This window comes from Theobroma cacao, chromosome 8 (assembly GCF_053813885.1).
Source record: "Theobroma cacao isolate CCN51 chromosome 8, ASM5381388v1, whole genome shotgun sequence".
NCBI classification, from domain to species: domain Eukaryota; kingdom Viridiplantae; phylum Streptophyta; class Magnoliopsida; order Malvales; family Malvaceae; genus Theobroma; species Theobroma cacao.
The window spans coordinates 12,665,098-12,683,007 of NC_142646.1; the positions used below are offsets into that span (position 1 = coordinate 12,665,098).

Here is a 17,910-nt window from a genome sequence, read left to right on the forward strand (position 1 = left end):
TTAAATAAGTCATTATTTTTCAATTATATTCAATTAAATTTTTATATTTTTATTTTGAATCAAATAATAGTGGATTAATTGTAAGTAATCAAAACGTTATTTGTTATTTTTTTATATTACATGGTGTTGATATGGACAATGAAAAATGTCATGTAATTATATAATTATATCACATTAACATACTACATCATCATCCACTATGACAAATTATTATATCATGTTAAAATTATATAATATAAAATGATGTAATGTTTTTTACTAACAACGGCTGATTGATCTAAAATAAATACATAAAAATTTAATTGAATACAATAAAAAATAATATTTTATTTTATTCTTTAAAAAAATTTTAAAAAAATTAAAATATTAAAAAAAACAATAACTTTAACTTTATTATATTATATAATAAAATATATCTCGGTGCGCCACCAATCAATGCACTGTCATTTTATGGCAAGAGCATCCATAGTCAAAAACAATGGCAAATTTTCCATTTTTAAAATGATGGTGCATTATTTAACATCATTTGCCATCGTTTTCAGTTTTTTTTTTGTTTGGAAAACAGTAACAAAAAACATGTTTGGTAATAGAGTTGATGTTAAATGAAATTTCGTAGCAATTGTTCCAAATTCAAGCAGTTTTTAATTTAGCTATTAATAAATAAAAAATAGAATCATATCCAATTACAAATTAGCAAATGGCTAGAAACATAACGCTTCATCCGCATTTCATATTTTTATTTGTACTATTTGTTCCTCAAAGTCAAAACTTGTATTTTTGAGTATTTAACAATGAAGGTTCCAAGCACAAAAGCAGGTCCAAATATGAAAACTAAAGGATCCCAGTTGCACAAATGGGCCCAAAAGAGGCTTGAAATGGGTCAACTGTGGACTAGACTTGAACCTTCTAAAAAGCTAAAACAACCCTGGGTATGTCCACCTCATCTGACATCGGGAAAAAGGAATTCCGAAATCAAAGAGAGAAAAAGAGCTCATGAGGTAGAGGGGTGCAAGCAGGATAAGGAAGATGCAAACCCTGCTTCAACCCTGTAAGTCTTTTCCGTTTCTCAACTCTTTAACTCAATACTTTTCTCTTAATGGTGCTCCCAAATGCCAATGTTCTGTTAAAACAACTCCATCTTCTTATTCCTTTACCACTACTGGGACACCGGGAGCTTTGTCTTTTTCGAAGATTACGTTTTTGAGAAGTACCCGGATTGTATTTTGCTCTCAAAATGATACGTTTGATGAATTCTCAAGTACCCAATTGCCTGAAAGCCTTGAAAATGATAGTAGAATTCGAGAGAATGAGGAGCTTGAACTGCTTAATAAGCCTAGTCCAGTACCTGTGAATAATGGGTTTGCGGCGGATGTTGAAAAACCCGATAAAGATGAGGCTTTGGAGCCTTTCTTGAAATTCTTTAGGCCTGGCGAATCATTAGAAATAGAAGAGGGAGGAGGTGAATTAGGAGTTTCTGAGGAGAAAAGTAATGAATTCAAGAAGGTTGGTGTTGAATACTATGAGCCAAAACCTGGTGACTTAGTCGTTGGTGTTGTTGTTTCTGGTAATGAGAATAAGCTTGATGTTAATGTTGGGGCTGACATGTTGGGTACGATGTTGACAAAAGAGGTGCTGCCCTTGTATGATAAAGAGATGGAATATTTGTCGTGTGATTTGAAAACTAATGCTGAGGAGTTTATGGGTTATGGGAAGATGGGAATTGTTAAGGATGATGACGCAATGAGCGGGGGACCTGTGCCTGGAAGGCCAGTGGTTGAGACTGGAACCATGCTGTTTGCTGAGGTTCTTGGAAGGACACTTAGTGGTAGGCCGCTGCTCTCAACTAGACGACTCTTCAGGAGGATTGCTTGGCATCGAGTGAGGCAGGTTCTTTTCTCACTTTTCTCTTTTCTTTCTAGTAAATTTGGTGACTTTCGTGTTTATACTTTTGACTTGCTTGATGATTTCCTAGTTGCTTGTGGGAACATATTCATCCCTTTATTTTTAATTGTTGAAGGGGAATTTTAAGATGATAATTATAATTCTTACATTTATATCAGGATCTCTTGTCAATTATTCTTTTTGTTCTTTCAACTTGTTAACCTCACAAGATTAGCATTCAGATAATCTTAAGCTTTCCAATTGTTGAAATTAACTAATTACTTTATCTAAATTTTGGACAGATAAAACAACTCAATGAACCTATAGAGGTCAAATTTACAGAGTGGAATACAGGTGGCCTGCTGACAAGAATTGAGGTTTGTGTCTCTAATTTCTGTTATATACATCTGAATGTGTATCAATGTGCAACACTTTTCAGTCATGGTCTTGCAGGGTTTGCGAGCTTTCCTTCCAAAAGCTGAGTTGATGAAGAGAGTGAACAACTTTTCTGAGTTGAAAGAATATGTAAGTTTCTTGTCATGGAAATTTCAGTTATTGACTTCTGTTTCTGTTTTGTGTAATGCCTCACCTTCATGCATTGAATGGCCTAACTCAGTAAAAAGGCATTTCTGAAGTGTAAAACCATCTATCGATGTACCTTGTGACTATTCTATCTAGATTTAATAGGAAAGCCCATTATAGTTGAACTTTATGCATTTAGGTAGTGCTTCTGATTATGGAATACATCATCCTTGAAATATTCTTGGTATGCACTTTATTTAGGAGTTCTGGGGAATTATGTCATGGCAGGAGTATTTTTCTTCGTGAAAATGAGGATCTTTCAAAGCCATATGCATGTTTATTGTTGGTCGAGGGGTCTAGGCAACTAAATCTTTCAGGTTTTGGTGCTGGAATGTTGGTGTAGCAACTTCTCAGTCCATGATTTTGTTTTATTTGAAAATAAAAGAAAATTTTCATATATCACAAAATGCCTCTGAATGCATGACCAATGGTTTGCCCCATATTATTTATCAAATGGCATTTCTTCTCTTACCCCCTTTACAAGGTTAATTTTGGCTTCCTTCCCCTTAGCTCCCATGATAAGAGGAAATCCACCTAGTTATGTAAGTGGCATTCCTAATTTAATGTACTGTCCAATATTTGTAGGGAACGGTTTGAATCAATTAGGTATATGATCAATGAACAACTTCATTAGAAATTGAAGAATTAGAAACACAAAACAAATTTCAAGTTTGGAGTTTCAGCATTTAAATAGTGCTGAAATAAAAACATGTATTTGTAAAAGTAGTAGTAGTAAGAAGAATAAGAGAAGCGTGATGGTGGTAAGAAGGAAATAATTACACAATTGAATATAGTTCTGTTCTATCTACATATCCTTGTTTTCTTTCACTGATTCTATGCTTTCAAAGACATTTTTTGGTTCATTTATGTTGCAGGTGGGCTGCAGAATGTATGTGAAGATTACTCGAATAAATGAGGCTAACAATGACTTAATAATGAGTGAGAGGGAAGCTTGGGTTAGTCACTACGGCCTCTCCCTTTCTCATTCTTTCTATTTAAGATTTCATTGGGTTGCTATCACTATAGTTTAAAATTTAGGTGCCTGCTGATGTTACTGTAAAATGTTGTAGGAAATGCTGCACCTTCGAGATGGAACACTTTTAGAAGGAATTGTTGTGAAAATTTTACCATATGGAGCTCAAGTAAGAATAGGGGATTCCAATAGAAGGTGAGTACAATAGTACTATTTTATTGTTTAATACAAATGTCTATGATTTTTTCCATTATTATTTTATCATCTAAAGATAAATTCATCAGCATCATAAAATGTAATGAAAAGATAGTCTGAGAGCTTTCTGATAATGTTTGGATTAAAGACCTGTTCTTTGAAGAAGATAAAAGAAAGGGGCAGGAGGACAAGATTTAAAAGATAATGGAAATTGGGAGGCAGTGAGCAGGGGCAGAGGGATGTTAAACAGTGAATGGATAAAATTAAATGAATGTTTAGAGTTCCTACACATTTTGAACATTCACTTTAGATTTTGTTAAACATGATGGTTGTTTGAGGGTGAGAGAAAATGACTGGAGCAGAAAAGACTGAGGAAATGCAGCATTGAATCATTTTTGGTTAACTTTATGGTGCTCACTTTATCTCCAATTGCAAGTATAGAAAGTAGCTTTTGTTACATATAATTTAGCTAAATAAGTTAAGGCTGAGAGGCACACTGCAAAGGCTTAGTGAAAATTTTGTTCTCTCAAATTTATATACAAGGGTGTTTTAGAGGAAGAAAATTGGTGCAAAGAAAAAGTTTTCTGTATGTATTCCATATTGGCCCAAGCTATGTGCACACTGTTTTTAGAGGTAAAGGTGTTTTGTCGTACTGAGGCAATGCATTGGCCCCAAAGCGTTGGGCATAAGTCTGTTGAGCATTATTGAACACTATCCAAAAAATAGTAAGCATTTGATAAATAATGTTTAAAGTTAACAAGAAATTTTTTTAACACTTCTTTTATGATGTAAATGCTAAATGGTAAACTATGTAATTTTACACATTGTTTCGCAAAGGAGAACTAATTCAAGCGAATCTTAACATGAAATAAGGCCCAACAATCCTAAGTCATATTTCACCCATATCCATTTAATAAATAAAATTTTACTGGCTTATCATAATGCATTTTTTTTGTTCATTTTTATATTTTGACAATTTTTAATTATTTCCTATTTAGTCCAGAGCCATCTTTCACTTTCCCTGTGAGTTTTCTTGTACTCACATAGTGCCACAAGAATTTTCGTCCACTACAATCCCCTTTTGCAGTTACATGTGATGCTCGATCCACTGAGAAATCTGCAGCTTTTCCTACTCTCTCTTGTTTTTTGCTCCATCTTCTTTTTATATCACTCTATCTGCTATAGTTTTGCCTCCTCTCTTGCTTGTTTTCTTTGTCTATTCTTCTCAAATATGCTTTCTTCCCCTCCACTTCTATATATTTCTACTTTAAAAAGAAATTTTCAAAACCCTTTTATTCTTTATAAACTTATCTCATGTGTTTTTGTTTGATCAAAGATTTGGAAGAATAGGCGTTTAGGCTGCAAAAAAGAAACATGATGTTTAAAAGGTGTATGCTACACTTGTATGACAAAAGTGCACATCCTGTTGTTGGGTACATGCACCAGCAGGAAAAGGCAAATGCCTTCTGCACTGCACCTTGGTGCTATTTTATTATGCCAGGCCTTGAGGCATAACGTGATGTGTGCCTAGAAGATGCTTTTTACTACCCAGATACTTCACCACCTTGTTAGTCATAGTTCTATAGTATATTCGAAAGCCTTTTTTTTTTTAATAATAAAGAAGCCCCCTTCTCATTTGACTCTAAATGAGCACTTTCTTTTGCTTTTCTATTTGATATGGCTCTCGATTTACATGAGTTGTGTGTGCATATTTATTTGGTTCATTTGAAGTTTTACCATTTTTCTTTTGCCATGGTCATAATTATGCTGAATTTTCTGCTTGTTGCAGTGGGTTGCTCCATATCTCAAATATGAGTAAAACACGTATTACTTCTGTTGCTGAATTGCTTAAAGAGGGGGAGAAGATCAAGGTTCTGGTTGTGAAGTCACTCTTTCCTGACAAAATATCTCTCAGGTAATTGGGACTGCTTAGAGATCTTTGCTATTCCAAGTGTTTCTGGCACCATTCTAATTTTTAAATTTATTTCTCTTCAGGAGTAATCTTAACTATAACAGTTTCTTTTATTTGACACTTTATCTGAAGCAATTGTAAGGATTTATAAAATTCCTTGGACATGATGGAAAATTACATTGGAAGTGGCACCTGTGCATGCACAAACAAATGCATATGCACTTACAACGGCTTGTGACCAAGTTTTATATACTGTTATAAGTGCAGAAAAGAAGAGAGATAAAATGTTCTGGCCATATCTTGCTATAAGTAGACATCATCAATTATTCTAAGCAGATTTCTATGCCTGCTGGAAAATATTTCCTGTTAAATCTCTCAATTGAAGTTGGTGTAGTTGTATGATTGTTAATGTCTTTACCATCACTCGCCTCTCCTATGTATCGGAAGTGTAGAATCACTTACTTCCAGCTCATGAAAATGTTGTTTGATGTTTGGAAATTTGAGCAGGTTAAAGAAGGTATAAGAAAGCAGTATACTTGACATGCATGTGTAACTTATATCTGTCAGTAAGTCCATAAACGATAATGTAATTTTGCTCATGCATCTTGCAGTACTGCTGACCTCGAAAGTGAGCCTGGCCTATTTATATCAAACAAAGAGGTATAGATTTATGATCTTTTTCATGAGGAATGTCAAGTATGGTTTAAGTTTGTCACGGTAGTTGATAATTTTATGTTACCACAGAGAGTATTTTCTGAGGCTGAAGAGATGGCAAAGAAGTATAGGCAAAATCTACCTGCTGTTTCTGCACCACGTAATGTAGAACCTCTTCCAACTGATGCTTTACCTTTTGACAATGAAGAAAGTCTGTATGTAAATTGGAAGTGGTTCAAATTTGAAAGAGAAGATGAATCAAGTTGAGTTGTAAGGTTGCACTACCAGAATATGAACTGTAAAAGGGAAGACTTTAGACTCAGTGCCCCACCCCTTGTAAAATCTGCATAATGGCCTTCATTGCATGGAAGAAAGGTGATCTTTGGCGATTCTGTTGTAACACAAGGAATCTTCTCCAGCCTGTATATTCTAGTTCAGATAACCAATACATAATCCAGTTGAAAGGAAGTTGAAATACAAGTATACACAGATGATTGTTGCGTCAACATGATCTCCATTGTTCAATTGTTGTGCACAAATTTGTGTTGTAACTTATTTTGTAGTAGTAGTAGTAGTAAATTCTTGTAAGCTGTAGCATTTGCGGGTTTTTTTTTTCTTGATTGATGGCATCGGCCAAAAGCTAGAAAGGAGCAAATTTGTAGTTTCAAAATTAAATCTAATTTAGTTTTTCATTGATGATTTAACTTGCTTGCATTACAAGTGCCTCTCCAACTTAGATGACTAAAGAAAATGTGTTTGTTTAAATAAGTGCTTAATTGACCCAAAGCTATAGTAGAAGGGAAATACAAAGGTAAACTTGCATAATCATGAACATACTCAGGCCATATGTTGGCTTTTTCATCTCTGGGGTTAAAAAAAAAAGGCATATAAGCAGGGATAACCTGCTAACAAGTTTGCCCATGGTATTGGCTGTGGAAACTTGAACAGCGCAGTTAATCAGTTTATGCCAATATACTTGTAGGCAAAATAATGCCCCTTGTAGCTCTCTGGGTAGCCACTAATTGAGCACACCTTGCCGGGGGGTGGGGGGTGGTGTGGCAAGGTTGGGGTGTCTAGGGCCATTTCTCTATACCTATTGCCTCAAACGTTGCAGACTACTAGTAAATTTCTACCATGAAGTTGTTTGGGCTTAATTGGCCTTACATTACAGTAGGAAAACCCTTTCATCTAGCTTGGCTCTAGCTGTAAACTTAGGTCAGCTTTTTACTCTATTACCAAATCATTTGCCTCCTAGTGTGCCAGTTCACATCAGCATTAAGGACAGAGAAAAAGAGTAAGCAGTACAAAATTTGCGTGCATTTCTATGTACCAACAAATGAGTTTTCATTAATTATTCATACGCTCAAACCGGGATTTCAGAAATTTGTCTTTGACACTCAGCAGCATTAGCCTAAAGGGCTATCTTGAATCTTAAAGAGGGGAGAAGGAAGCTGCGCCCCTATTTTTGAGAGGCACCCTTTTTTTGTCTTCTTCATGTTTCTTCTCATACTTAATGTGTCTTTGCTTTTATTATATATATCAAACCCTACTGTTGATTAACATGCCCTAATTAGATTAGGGTTTGGGGCTCCATGAATTTAAAGACAAAAAGAACCTGAAAAATGGCACCCTTTTGTTCTCAGTTTTGTCTTGCACATATATAGGTTTTGTGTTTTCATTTATGGGTTTCATTTCAATTCTATTTGTAAAATTCATGAAAATATATTTTGTTTTTCAACCACCGGCACATACATATATGATTGTTAGTATCAATTATGTTCTCTATATTGATAAATAATGAAATATTTGTCGAGATTGAATAACTAACATATATATTAAATATTTGGAAAAATTATTGTATTATACATCAATGATTTTAATTTTCATAAATGGACAATGTCTATGTGATATATCTATCATTCATATTGAAAAGATTAAAATGTATATTGTGTTATTGGAATATGGATATATGTCAACACTGAACAACATCAATGTTGATATTGCTAGGTTGCAGGTACTTATTTTAGAAGACACATAAAATTTAAAAAGAAAAAGACAAAAGTTATGAACAGCTTCTGCCACTAAAATGCCAATATTAGGGGCTAAGTTCTTGGCACAAGAAGCAACAAAGTAGAGGTAATGCTTGTGCTCAAAGGCACAGAAATGAGTCAATGATTGATGATGATGATAAAATTACGACTGTACTCTATATATGTTTCATAAGTAGAGTTCAAATATTGATTTATTGTAATTGATTTTATAATTATTTTAAATATATCTTAATAGAATATATGACATGGTGTTGATAGGGTTTCCAGAGACAAGATAATTCTGCATTAAATTAATGAAGAAACAAACAACAAGTTATAAGATTCGAGGTTCCCTATGTGCAGACCTCAGTCCATGTTGGTAGGCTTAAGTCCAACTCTTTTGTATCTTAGTGGACTGACTGCCATGTTTCTGCATATTATTATAATAATAAAATTCATTACCATCATTTCGATAAAAAGAAATATATTATCATTACTTTTTGCACAAGGACCTTCTTTTTCTACTTCTTCAATGGATTAAGCTTGAGGAGAGAGACAGAAAGGCAATAAAATAACATACTATTTTAATTGTGTACTTGAATATATGTTTAAGACTAAGCAAGATTAATTAAAGTTATTAAACTTGAGTTTTGGCTTTGAAAAAATGTTAAAATGTTTGAAAAAAATTAAATATAATACTTAAAAAAAACTCTTAAACTATTTAGGAACGTTCAATCAAGTTTTTATTTTTTTTATTACGTTCAATCAAACTCTTATAGTTTTATTTTAAATCAAATAAGTCTTTAGTTGACTAACTGTTGTCGTTAGTTAAAATATATTTTATTATTTTATGTCATATAGCATTGATGTAATATATTAATATATCATAATAAATAAAGATATGTTAATCTGATATGATGACATGTCTATATTTTTAATTAATGATAATTAATTAACTGTTAGTCATAAAGATCTATCTGATTTAAAATAAAATTATAAAGACTTAATTAAATCAAATAAAAGAGCTTATTTAATTTTTATTAAATAATATAGAAATTTTTTCAACTATTATGTCAAAAAAAATTCTAAATATGAGATATTAATCATTTAATTGTGAAAATTTTATATTATTTACAAACTGATATAATTTTCATCTCTCTCCTCACAACGAATTCAGATCATTTAGCACATCCCTTATTAACAATTTTTATAAAAAAATTAAATATTAAAAATGTTAAATAAATAAAGTGTTTAAGAAGTTAACAAGAAATGCAGCGGCGCATTAACATATAATTAATTTTGAAGTTTGTTTAATAATAGTAAGGATCTTGCAGCGTCAATGGGGAACTGGCTGGACCAATATACAAAGCATAAATATTATAATAATAGATTATACGAATATAATAATTATTTTAATTTATAACTTATCATTCGAATCTTATGACTTTGCGTACCACAAATTAAAATACAAATATATATATATATATATATATATATATATTATATCTAATCCTCATTGTACGCAAGCTGTATACATATGTATATCTTTGGCTAATTAGCTAAGTAAGAAATTTTTGGATACCAACATGCATCAATAATGCTACGTCAACTTCAAGCAATATAAAGCCTGGATGCAAGTAGAAAACAAAAATTATAATATTTGTTTATTATCTTTTTAAATTTATTAATTTTAATTATCTCTTATTATTTATATTAATAAAATTTATCTTATTTGCCAAGTATATAAGAATTCTAATTGTATTGAATGATTTTTATTGAAAATATATTTTTCTTATTTTTAATAATATTGTATAATTTATAGATTACAAAATTTTAATTCTATATAATTGAAGCATTAATTTTCTTGTATATATAAGTATCAGTCAATTATATATTTTTTGTTTATAGAGAATTAACTTCATATTTTAAATATGTTTGTATTTTATATATAATTATTTTTCAAAAAAATAAATAAAAAATAAACATTCATGTACAATTCACGTGACAATAAATAGTAGTTTATAGCAAAAAAAAACTAGTAAAATGAAATTCAAATTTGTTCAAGAACAAATTGTTTAGGTGATGACTTGTTATTATTATTATATGAAAATTCACTGAATTTTTTTATCGTATAACACAAGTTAACAACTCAAATTTGGTGAAGCAATTGATACTCTCTTTAAAAAGATCAATTGAGATTCAAAATTAGCATTCTCGCTTTTCATATTGTACATCTCATATGTAAAAAAAAAAAAAAAAACCCTACAAGTTAACTCTTGCTATATGATAAATCATATTTCTTTAGATTTGCATGATTTAAATAAAAAAAGTTATTAACTTATCTGTCGAGTCTGTTTTGATATTACATTGACATGAGACCATTATTTTTTTCTCAAAAGTTTAATCTAACGAGATGGGTAGCACTGACGTTTATAAGATTTTCTACTATTTCCCATTTGCCTAATGTGAAATTAAAACATCTTATTTTCTTTAAAGCAAATATGAGAATAATTCTCTTATTCTATAAATTCTAACGTCTAATTAATGTAATTTTCGAGATTCAAGTTCAAATTAAAAACCTTTAAATTAGAAAAAGATATTTTTAGCACTGAAGGATTCATGATGGATGAGGGGAGATGGGAGGCAGGAAAGGAGTGTCTTCCTTTTTTATTTTATTTTTAAGTAGAAAAAGGAAGAGTAACGAATGTGGTAACAAAGAGGAGGTGAGGGTTATGAATTGGGCTTGTGATGGGTGTTCGAGCCCAATTATTAAATGTTTTGACTTCAAGGACCCAAGAACAAGTACAAAACTAGGGCTTTGGTGTCATGGATTAACAAAATTTGATTGAGCATCCAATACACAAAAAAATATTACAATAACTATAATTCCAAAAATACCCATGAAGTTTAATTTCGTAAGGGTATAAAAGAGTCATTACACACCAAAATGAACCTATTTGTTTGCTTCAAAAAAAGTTTATGACATTAATGTGGGGATAATGTCTTGTGCGGCTGAAAATGGGTCAAAACCCTAATAAAAACCTTCATTGAAACCAGTGCCCTCTCTCATGTGACCCTTTTGCCCCACTCCCAAAACAAACCCACCATCCTTCCCTCGGTAATCAAATCATCCTTCCCTTACTTAATTTCACCCCACAGTAAAAAACAAATAAATAAAACCCTTCATGTTTTTTTGCCCAAATTTCCCCTCTTAGGCCTTAGCCAGATTCTCCCAATAGAGTTTTCCTCTATATGCACGCCAACCCTTTTTAATCATACTTTAATTACTTAATTAAACAGTTTTGTATAGTTTAAGTTTGAGAAAAAAGACATTGAAATGGGTTTGCTTGTTGTTAACCCTTTTGCCTTTCACATTCTCCTAGGCAGCTGCCTGCCTCTGCCTCTGCCTCACTACTCTTGTCATCAAAGTCTTGTATTCCCAAGGCATTCTTTCTGCCCCAAGCCCTCCTCCATACCCAAGGGATATATGGACCCTCCACACTCTTAATTCCCTCTCTCTCTCTTTTCCATATCACCTTCCCATTTTACCCTTTTTGAAAAAATAGTAAAATTAATGGTTGGTGTTCATTTAGCTTCAATAATAAATGAATATGAAAAGCTAACATGGTAATTTAACAAAAGTGAGTTTTGGCATTTGTACATTTTACCTAACATGCATTGCTGGCTAATATATTTCCAGTTCAGGGTAAGGTAACCCTCGTATTGCTAAATTACATTATGCAAAATGCAAAAAACTATGGGCATATAGCAGCTTATGTTAACCTAGGCTAACGTTAGCATTTTAGGTTCTACCACTCTTCATCTGGTGGTGTCCAAGGTAATGACACGTGCACGGATAGGGATGAAGGAAACCAACGATGCTTACAAATTTGGTCACCATTACGGCCATGCAGTCAACACTGGCCCCCAGTTAGAACATGGTAGCTTCATATAATAAGTACTGTTGAATTGAAAAGTTTGGGGCAATACGGGCCAATGAAAATAGCTTGTGGCGCCCAAATCGCTGCAATAAAATAAGCTTTGGCGTTTCAATGCCAGAGGAAATGGAGTCTTTCAAAGTCTAAAACGCTAGCTGACAAACAAGGCAACACAACACACTCATCCTTCAAAACCTTCAAAGATAATTATCAGCTACAGCCACCACCACTCTCTTTTTCACTGTCAACCCATCGCTGCCACCGCCAGCACCTCCACTCAAGGTGTATGCCCTGGCAGACCTTGGCTTTAAAGCTTCTCACCAACCACCATCGCTGCCATCACCACCTGTCTTAGCTTTTCTTTGTCTTTAGTGCCACCACCTGGAGGAGGGGACCTCTCTTTTTTCTTTGTTGGTAATGTTTTCTTCACCATCAGTGCTTTGACTTGGTGTTCAATATAAGCATGCAATAGAGGGTTATGGTACTTATCTTTTTCCTTGGTGTGCACATGCATGGTTTCATCACTCAATGTGTGTTCAACAGTTTGGTGTAAACCGTAAGCAAGCCTCACGTCCACAGAAGCCTCTCTCACATGCACGTTGTCTCCTCCTAGACGTGGACTGTCACTTATCACCATCACTTCCACCAAGACCAAGACATACTCACCAACACCTCTTCTCTCAAACCCATTATTTCTTCGTTTTCACCCCCAAGCCATTTTCATAGCTCAAATGGCAAGGCCTAACCATTTTGCAAGGACCTATTTCTTGTTCTTTCTGTTCCTTTTAAGCATAGCCATGAGTAGAACACTTTTTGTCACCGCCCTTTCACCTGATGGAGAAGCAGTCCTCTCTCTTTTAGCAGCTGCTGACCCATCTGCAAAAGCATCCTCATCAATTCTCTTCTCATGGAACCCCAAAAGCCAAACGCCATGTTCCTGGCAAGGCATAACATGTTCTCCACAAGACAGAGTTATCTCCCTCTCTCTACCAAACACATTCCTTAATCTCTCGTCTCTACCGCCACAACTTTCCTCTCTTTCTTCCTTGCAACTTCTCAATCTCTCCTCCACCAATATTTCAGGAACAATCCCTCCTTCATTTGGTCAACTTACTCATCTTCGCCTTTTAGACCTCTCCTCTAACTCTCTCTCAGGTCCCATTCCTCAAGAGCTGGGCCAACTTTCTTTACTACAGTTCCTTTTCCTAAATTCAAATAAATTGATTGGTAGAATTCCTCAACAACTAGCTAACCTCACTTTACTGCAAGTCCTTTGTCTACAAGACAATCTCCTTAACGGCTCAATACCATATCAACTGGGTTCCCTGGTCTCTCTCCAACAGTTCAGAGTAGGAGGCAATCCTTATCTAACAGGAGAAATTCCTTCACAGTTAGGACTACTTACCAATCTGACCACATTTGGCGCTGCGGCCACCGGGCTTTCTGGTGTGATACCACCAACATTTGGCAACTTGATCAACCTCCAAACAATTGCTCTTTATGATACTGAGGTATTTGGCTCAATACCACCTGAACTGGGGCTGTGCTCAGAGTTGAGGAATCTGTATTTGCACATGAACAACCTCAGCGGTAATATTCCTCCTCAATTGGGTAAGCTGCAAAAGCTTACTAGCTTGCTTTTATGGGGTAATGCATTGTCAGGTTCAATCCCAGCTGAGCTTTCGAATTGTTCATCACTTGTTGTGCTTGATGCTTCTGCTAATGATCTTACCGGTGAAATACCTGGTGACATTGGAAAGCTAGTAGTTCTTGAGCAACTTCACTTGTCTGATAATTCGCTAACTGGGTTGATTCCTTGGCAGTTAAGCAACTGTACGATTCTGACTGCTCTTCAACTTGACAAGAATCAATTATCCGGTGCAATCCCATGGCAGGTAGGTAACTTGAAATACTTGCAGAGTTTCTTTTTGTGGGGCAATTCAGTTTCTGGAACAATACCATCTTCTTTCGGGAACTGCACAGAACTTTACGCGCTTGACCTTTCAAGGAACAAGCTTACTGGTTCAATACCAGAAGAAATTTTCAGTTTGAAGAAGTTGAGTAAGCTTCTGCTTCTGGGAAATTCTTTATCAGGAGGGTTGCCAAGAAGTGTCGCAAACTGTCAGTCACTGGTGAGGTTAAGGCTTGGAGAGAACCAGCTTTCAGGGCAGATACCTAAGGAGATTGGCCAGCTGCAGAACCTAGTCTTCCTTGACTTATACATGAATCATTTCTCCGGTGGCCTTCCTCTTGAGATTGCCAACATCACAGTTCTTGAGCTATTGGATGTGCACAATAACTACATTACTGGAGAAATCCCATCTCAGCTTGGGGAGCTTGTGAATTTAGAGCAGCTTGATCTCAGTCGAAACAGCTTCACTGGAGAAATTCCACCAAGTTTTGGTAATTTTAGTTACTTGAACAAGCTCATTCTCAATAACAATTTACTAACAGGGTCTATCCCGAACTCCTTTCGAAATTTGCAGAAACTTACTCTGCTTGATTTAAGCTATAACAGTCTTTCTGGTGAAATTCCACCTGAAATTGGTTATGTGACAAGCTTAACAATCAGTTTGGACTTGAGCTCCAACTTGTTTGCGGGTGAAATACCAGAATCAATGTCTCGTTTGACACAGTTACAGTCACTTGATCTCTCTCATAATATGCTACATGGAAGAATTAAGGTGTTGAGCTCCCTCACTAGTCTTACTTATTTGAATATCTCCTTCAATAATTTCTCAGGTCCTATTCCCGTAACACCTTTCTTTAGTACTCTTTCTTCCAATTCTTATCTTCAAAACCCGAATCTATGTGAATCTATTGATGGTTCTACTTGTTCCTCACGGCTAGTTAGAAAGAGTGGATTAAGATCAACCAAAACTGTTGCTTTGATCTCTGTGATTCTGGCCTCAGTTACTATAGTTGTCCTTGCTTCATGGTTTCTAGTTGCAAGAAATCATAGGTATATGGTAGAGAAATCTGCAGGAGCATCATCCTCATCACCAGGGGCTGAAGATTTCTCTTATCCATGGACCTTCATTCCATTTCAGAAGCTCAATTTTACCATTGATAACATCTTGGACTGCCTTAAGGATGAGAATGTGATTGGAAAAGGTTGTTCAGGGGTTGTTTATAAAGCAGAAATGCCAAGTGGGGAGTTGATTGCCGTAAAAAAGCTCTGGAAAACTAAAAGAGATGAAGAACCTGCAGTGGACTCTTTTGCAGCAGAAATTCAGATTCTCGGACACATTCGGCATAGGAATATTGTCAAGCTCTTAGGTTATTGTTCCAATAAAAGTGTTAAGCTCCTTCTATACAACTACATACCCAATGGTAATCTGCAACAGCTTTTGCGAGGGAATAGAAACTTGGATTGGGAAACCAGGTACAAGATTGCTGTTGGATCAGCTCAAGGTCTAGCTTACCTTCATCATGATTGTGTACCTGCAATTCTTCACAGAGACGTAAAGTGCAATAACATACTTCTAGACTCCAAGTTTGACGCTTATCTAGCAGATTTTGGTTTGGCAAAACTGATGAACTCTCCAAACTACCACCACGCAATGTCCAGAGTAGCTGGCTCCTATGGTTATATTGCCCCAGGCAAGCATTTATAATTACAGAACTTATTCATTGCATTTCATTTTATCATAACTTCGTATGATTAGTTCGAGAAGTGCACTCATGCCTTTATGTTCGGACATAGTTCAAGAAACCTGTTTGACTATAACATTGTATAAGGGTCTTTAATTTGTTTGAGGTCTTTGATTTCATTTGTTATTATGTCGTGTGACATTTAGCTACCAATATATGCTAGTTATTTATTCTCATTCCCTTGCAAGTGTCCTCCGTTTCAAATCTGACAAATGCCTATTATCAATGCAGAATATGGTTATACAATGAACATAACTGAGAAGAGCGATGTCTACAGTTATGGAGTGGTTCTGCTGGAGATACTAAGTGGGCGTAGCGCAGTTGAATCTCAGGTGGGTGATGGAATGCACATTGTTGAGTGGGTGAAAAAGAAAATGGGTAGCTTCGAACCAGCCGCATCGATTCTAGACACAAAGCTTCAAGGATTACCAGATCAAATGGTTCAAGAAATGCTTCAAACCCTTGGAATTGCAATGTTTTGTGTCAACTCTTCACCTGCAGAACGGCCAACCATGAAGGAAGTGGTGGCACTACTAATGGAGGTGAAGAGCCCACCTGAAGAATGGGGAAAGACTTCTCAGCCTCTAATAAAGCAGTCCTCAAATCAAAGTTAATTTTGTTCTTTTTACTCTCTTTTAAACTCCAAGAACATCATAGATTGCTTTTCTTTCCTATCACAAGACAAACAAAGGAATGGTGCTATTATGGGAAAAGAAAGGATGGAGATATTGTTGGATTTGGGTGATGGTCTTGGGGTCTGTTGTACAGTTTTTAGAAACATCAATGTTGCTGATCTGCTCTCAGTGCTTCTTCTTTTTTGTTTTCGTTCATTTTGCTAATGGATCATGTCACACTCAGCAAATCTTTCAGCCCAATCCTTGTGTTCAGTTAGTTGGTGAATATCAACTGAATTCCGGAGTGAATGGTAATTCACAACCTTCCATTTGAACAATTCAACACTTCAATTTTATATCCAATCCTTTGCAAGGTTCCCCAAATTTCTGCCTGAGTTTGAGCTCACTTGTCAGTATTTGAATATAAAATCAAATTATAATAAGAATAAAGCAGAAGATTTTAATCATCCATATACAGAAATACTACATTTTACTTAAAACAGTTCTGGCACAAAATGGGGACACTTTTACAACAAAAAATGTAGGAGTGAGGCATAACTTTGCAAATCTTCAGTTGAATCTCCAAGTAAGTTAGATTCAAGTGATACTAATCTTGTGAGATAACGTAGATATATAGATTTGTTAAACAAGCAGGAAAAGGTAAAAGCTAGGAACTGGGGAGGTAGAGACAGAGGAAGTTCAATGATCGACCTTACGCACAGATGAATAGAAACCTCAAAACGTGGGACAAGTGACGTAGTTATGGATAGCCTTTAATATTAAAGTGATTTAAAAAGGGAAAAAAAGGGGGGAAGGGCCCTGTGTCGCATGCAAGTATTGAAAGTAGGCCTTCAGCTGAATAGAAATCTAGTAGAGGGTAGAAGAGAGGACTAGAAAGCAAAGCCTTCAGCAGCATGCAAGTATTGGAAGTAGGCCCTGTGATGCAGCTGAAAAGCAGACAGCCAGAAACAGGCCATGCTTCCCTCCCTCTATCCCACATGCCTAAGCAGACGAATAGATTTGTCCCTCCCCCCTCTAGTAATCTTAGTCTTCACTTTGGTCCATCACTCTTTTTAAATTTTCAGTGCTTTTTTGGTCCAAAAGGAAGAGCTCTGCTAATAAGTGACCTAATAATCAGCTCATTACAACATCCCCCCAAGCCTCCTCTCTGCTCTTCCTTTCTCTTTTACATTCCCTTTCTAATAAAAAAACAAAGCGGCTCAACAGTTCTAGTGCTGTCTGGACTAAGCCTGACACTGAGAATACAATATGTGAGGATGTATGATGAGTTCCATACCCTTTTTTCTTTTCCTTTGTGTTGAGGTCAATTGAGATTTGGTGACCATGTTCAATGAAAAGTCCAAAAGAGAGATGGAAGAAAGTGAGAAAATTCATCCTGGTTTTGGTCCCTACCACATGAGAAACCAAGGCCTGTTGTCAACAGCAAACCTCTCCTCCATGATCTCATCCAACCGTT

At 35.2% G+C, this 17,910-nt stretch overlaps 2 protein-coding genes across 3 annotated transcripts; both read left to right on the plus strand.

Annotated features, from left to right (window-relative positions):
- The first annotated feature begins 932 nt into the window (after positions 1-932).
- PDE338 (Nucleic acid-binding proteins superfamily) lies at positions 933-6,901 on the plus strand. 2 transcript variants are annotated; one of them, XM_007019586.3, is made up of 8 exons: positions 933-1,887; positions 2,184-2,258; positions 2,335-2,406; positions 3,312-3,419; positions 3,534-3,631; positions 5,421-5,546; positions 6,155-6,203; positions 6,288-6,901. In XM_007019586.3, the coding sequence occupies exons 1-8, from the start codon at positions 1,027-1,029 to the stop codon at positions 6,462-6,464; spliced, it is 1,566 nt and encodes a 521-aa protein (XP_007019648.3). In that variant the 5' UTR covers positions 933-1,026; the 3' UTR covers positions 6,465-6,901. The 2 variants fall into 2 exon arrangements, with proteins under 2 accessions (XP_007019648.3, XP_007019649.3); XM_007019587.3 differs by having other exon boundaries at positions 934-1,887; positions 3,339-3,419.
- A 5,370-nt stretch (positions 6,902-12,271) lies between these two features.
- Positions 12,272-16,622, plus strand: LOC18592728 (Leucine-rich receptor-like protein kinase family protein). Its single transcript, XM_007019589.3, has 2 exons — positions 12,272-15,768; positions 16,051-16,622. The coding sequence occupies exons 1-2, from the start codon at positions 12,897-12,899 to the stop codon at positions 16,431-16,433; spliced, it is 3,255 nt and encodes a 1,084-aa protein (XP_007019651.3). The 5' UTR covers positions 12,272-12,896; the 3' UTR covers positions 16,434-16,622.
- The last annotated feature ends 1,288 nt before the right edge of the window (positions 16,623-17,910 follow it).

Coding starts and splice junctions, on each gene's coding strand:
- PDE338 (XM_007019586.3), top strand. CDS start 1,027: ATGCAAACCCTGCTTCAACCCTGTAAGTCTTTTCCGTTTCTCAACTCT. Junction 5,547..6,154: donor CCTGACAAAATATCTCTCAG/GTAATTGGGACT, acceptor TGCATCTTGCAG/TACTGCTGACCTCGAAAGTG. Junction 6,204..6,287: donor TATTTATATCAAACAAAGAG/GTATAGATTTAT, acceptor ATGTTACCACAG/AGAGTATTTTCTGAGGCTGA.
- LOC18592728 (XM_007019589.3), top strand. CDS start 12,897: ATGGCAAGGCCTAACCATTTTGCAAGGACCTATTTCTTGTTCTTTCTG. Junction 15,769..16,050: donor CTATGGTTATATTGCCCCAG/GCAAGCATTTAT, acceptor TTATCAATGCAG/AATATGGTTATACAATGAAC.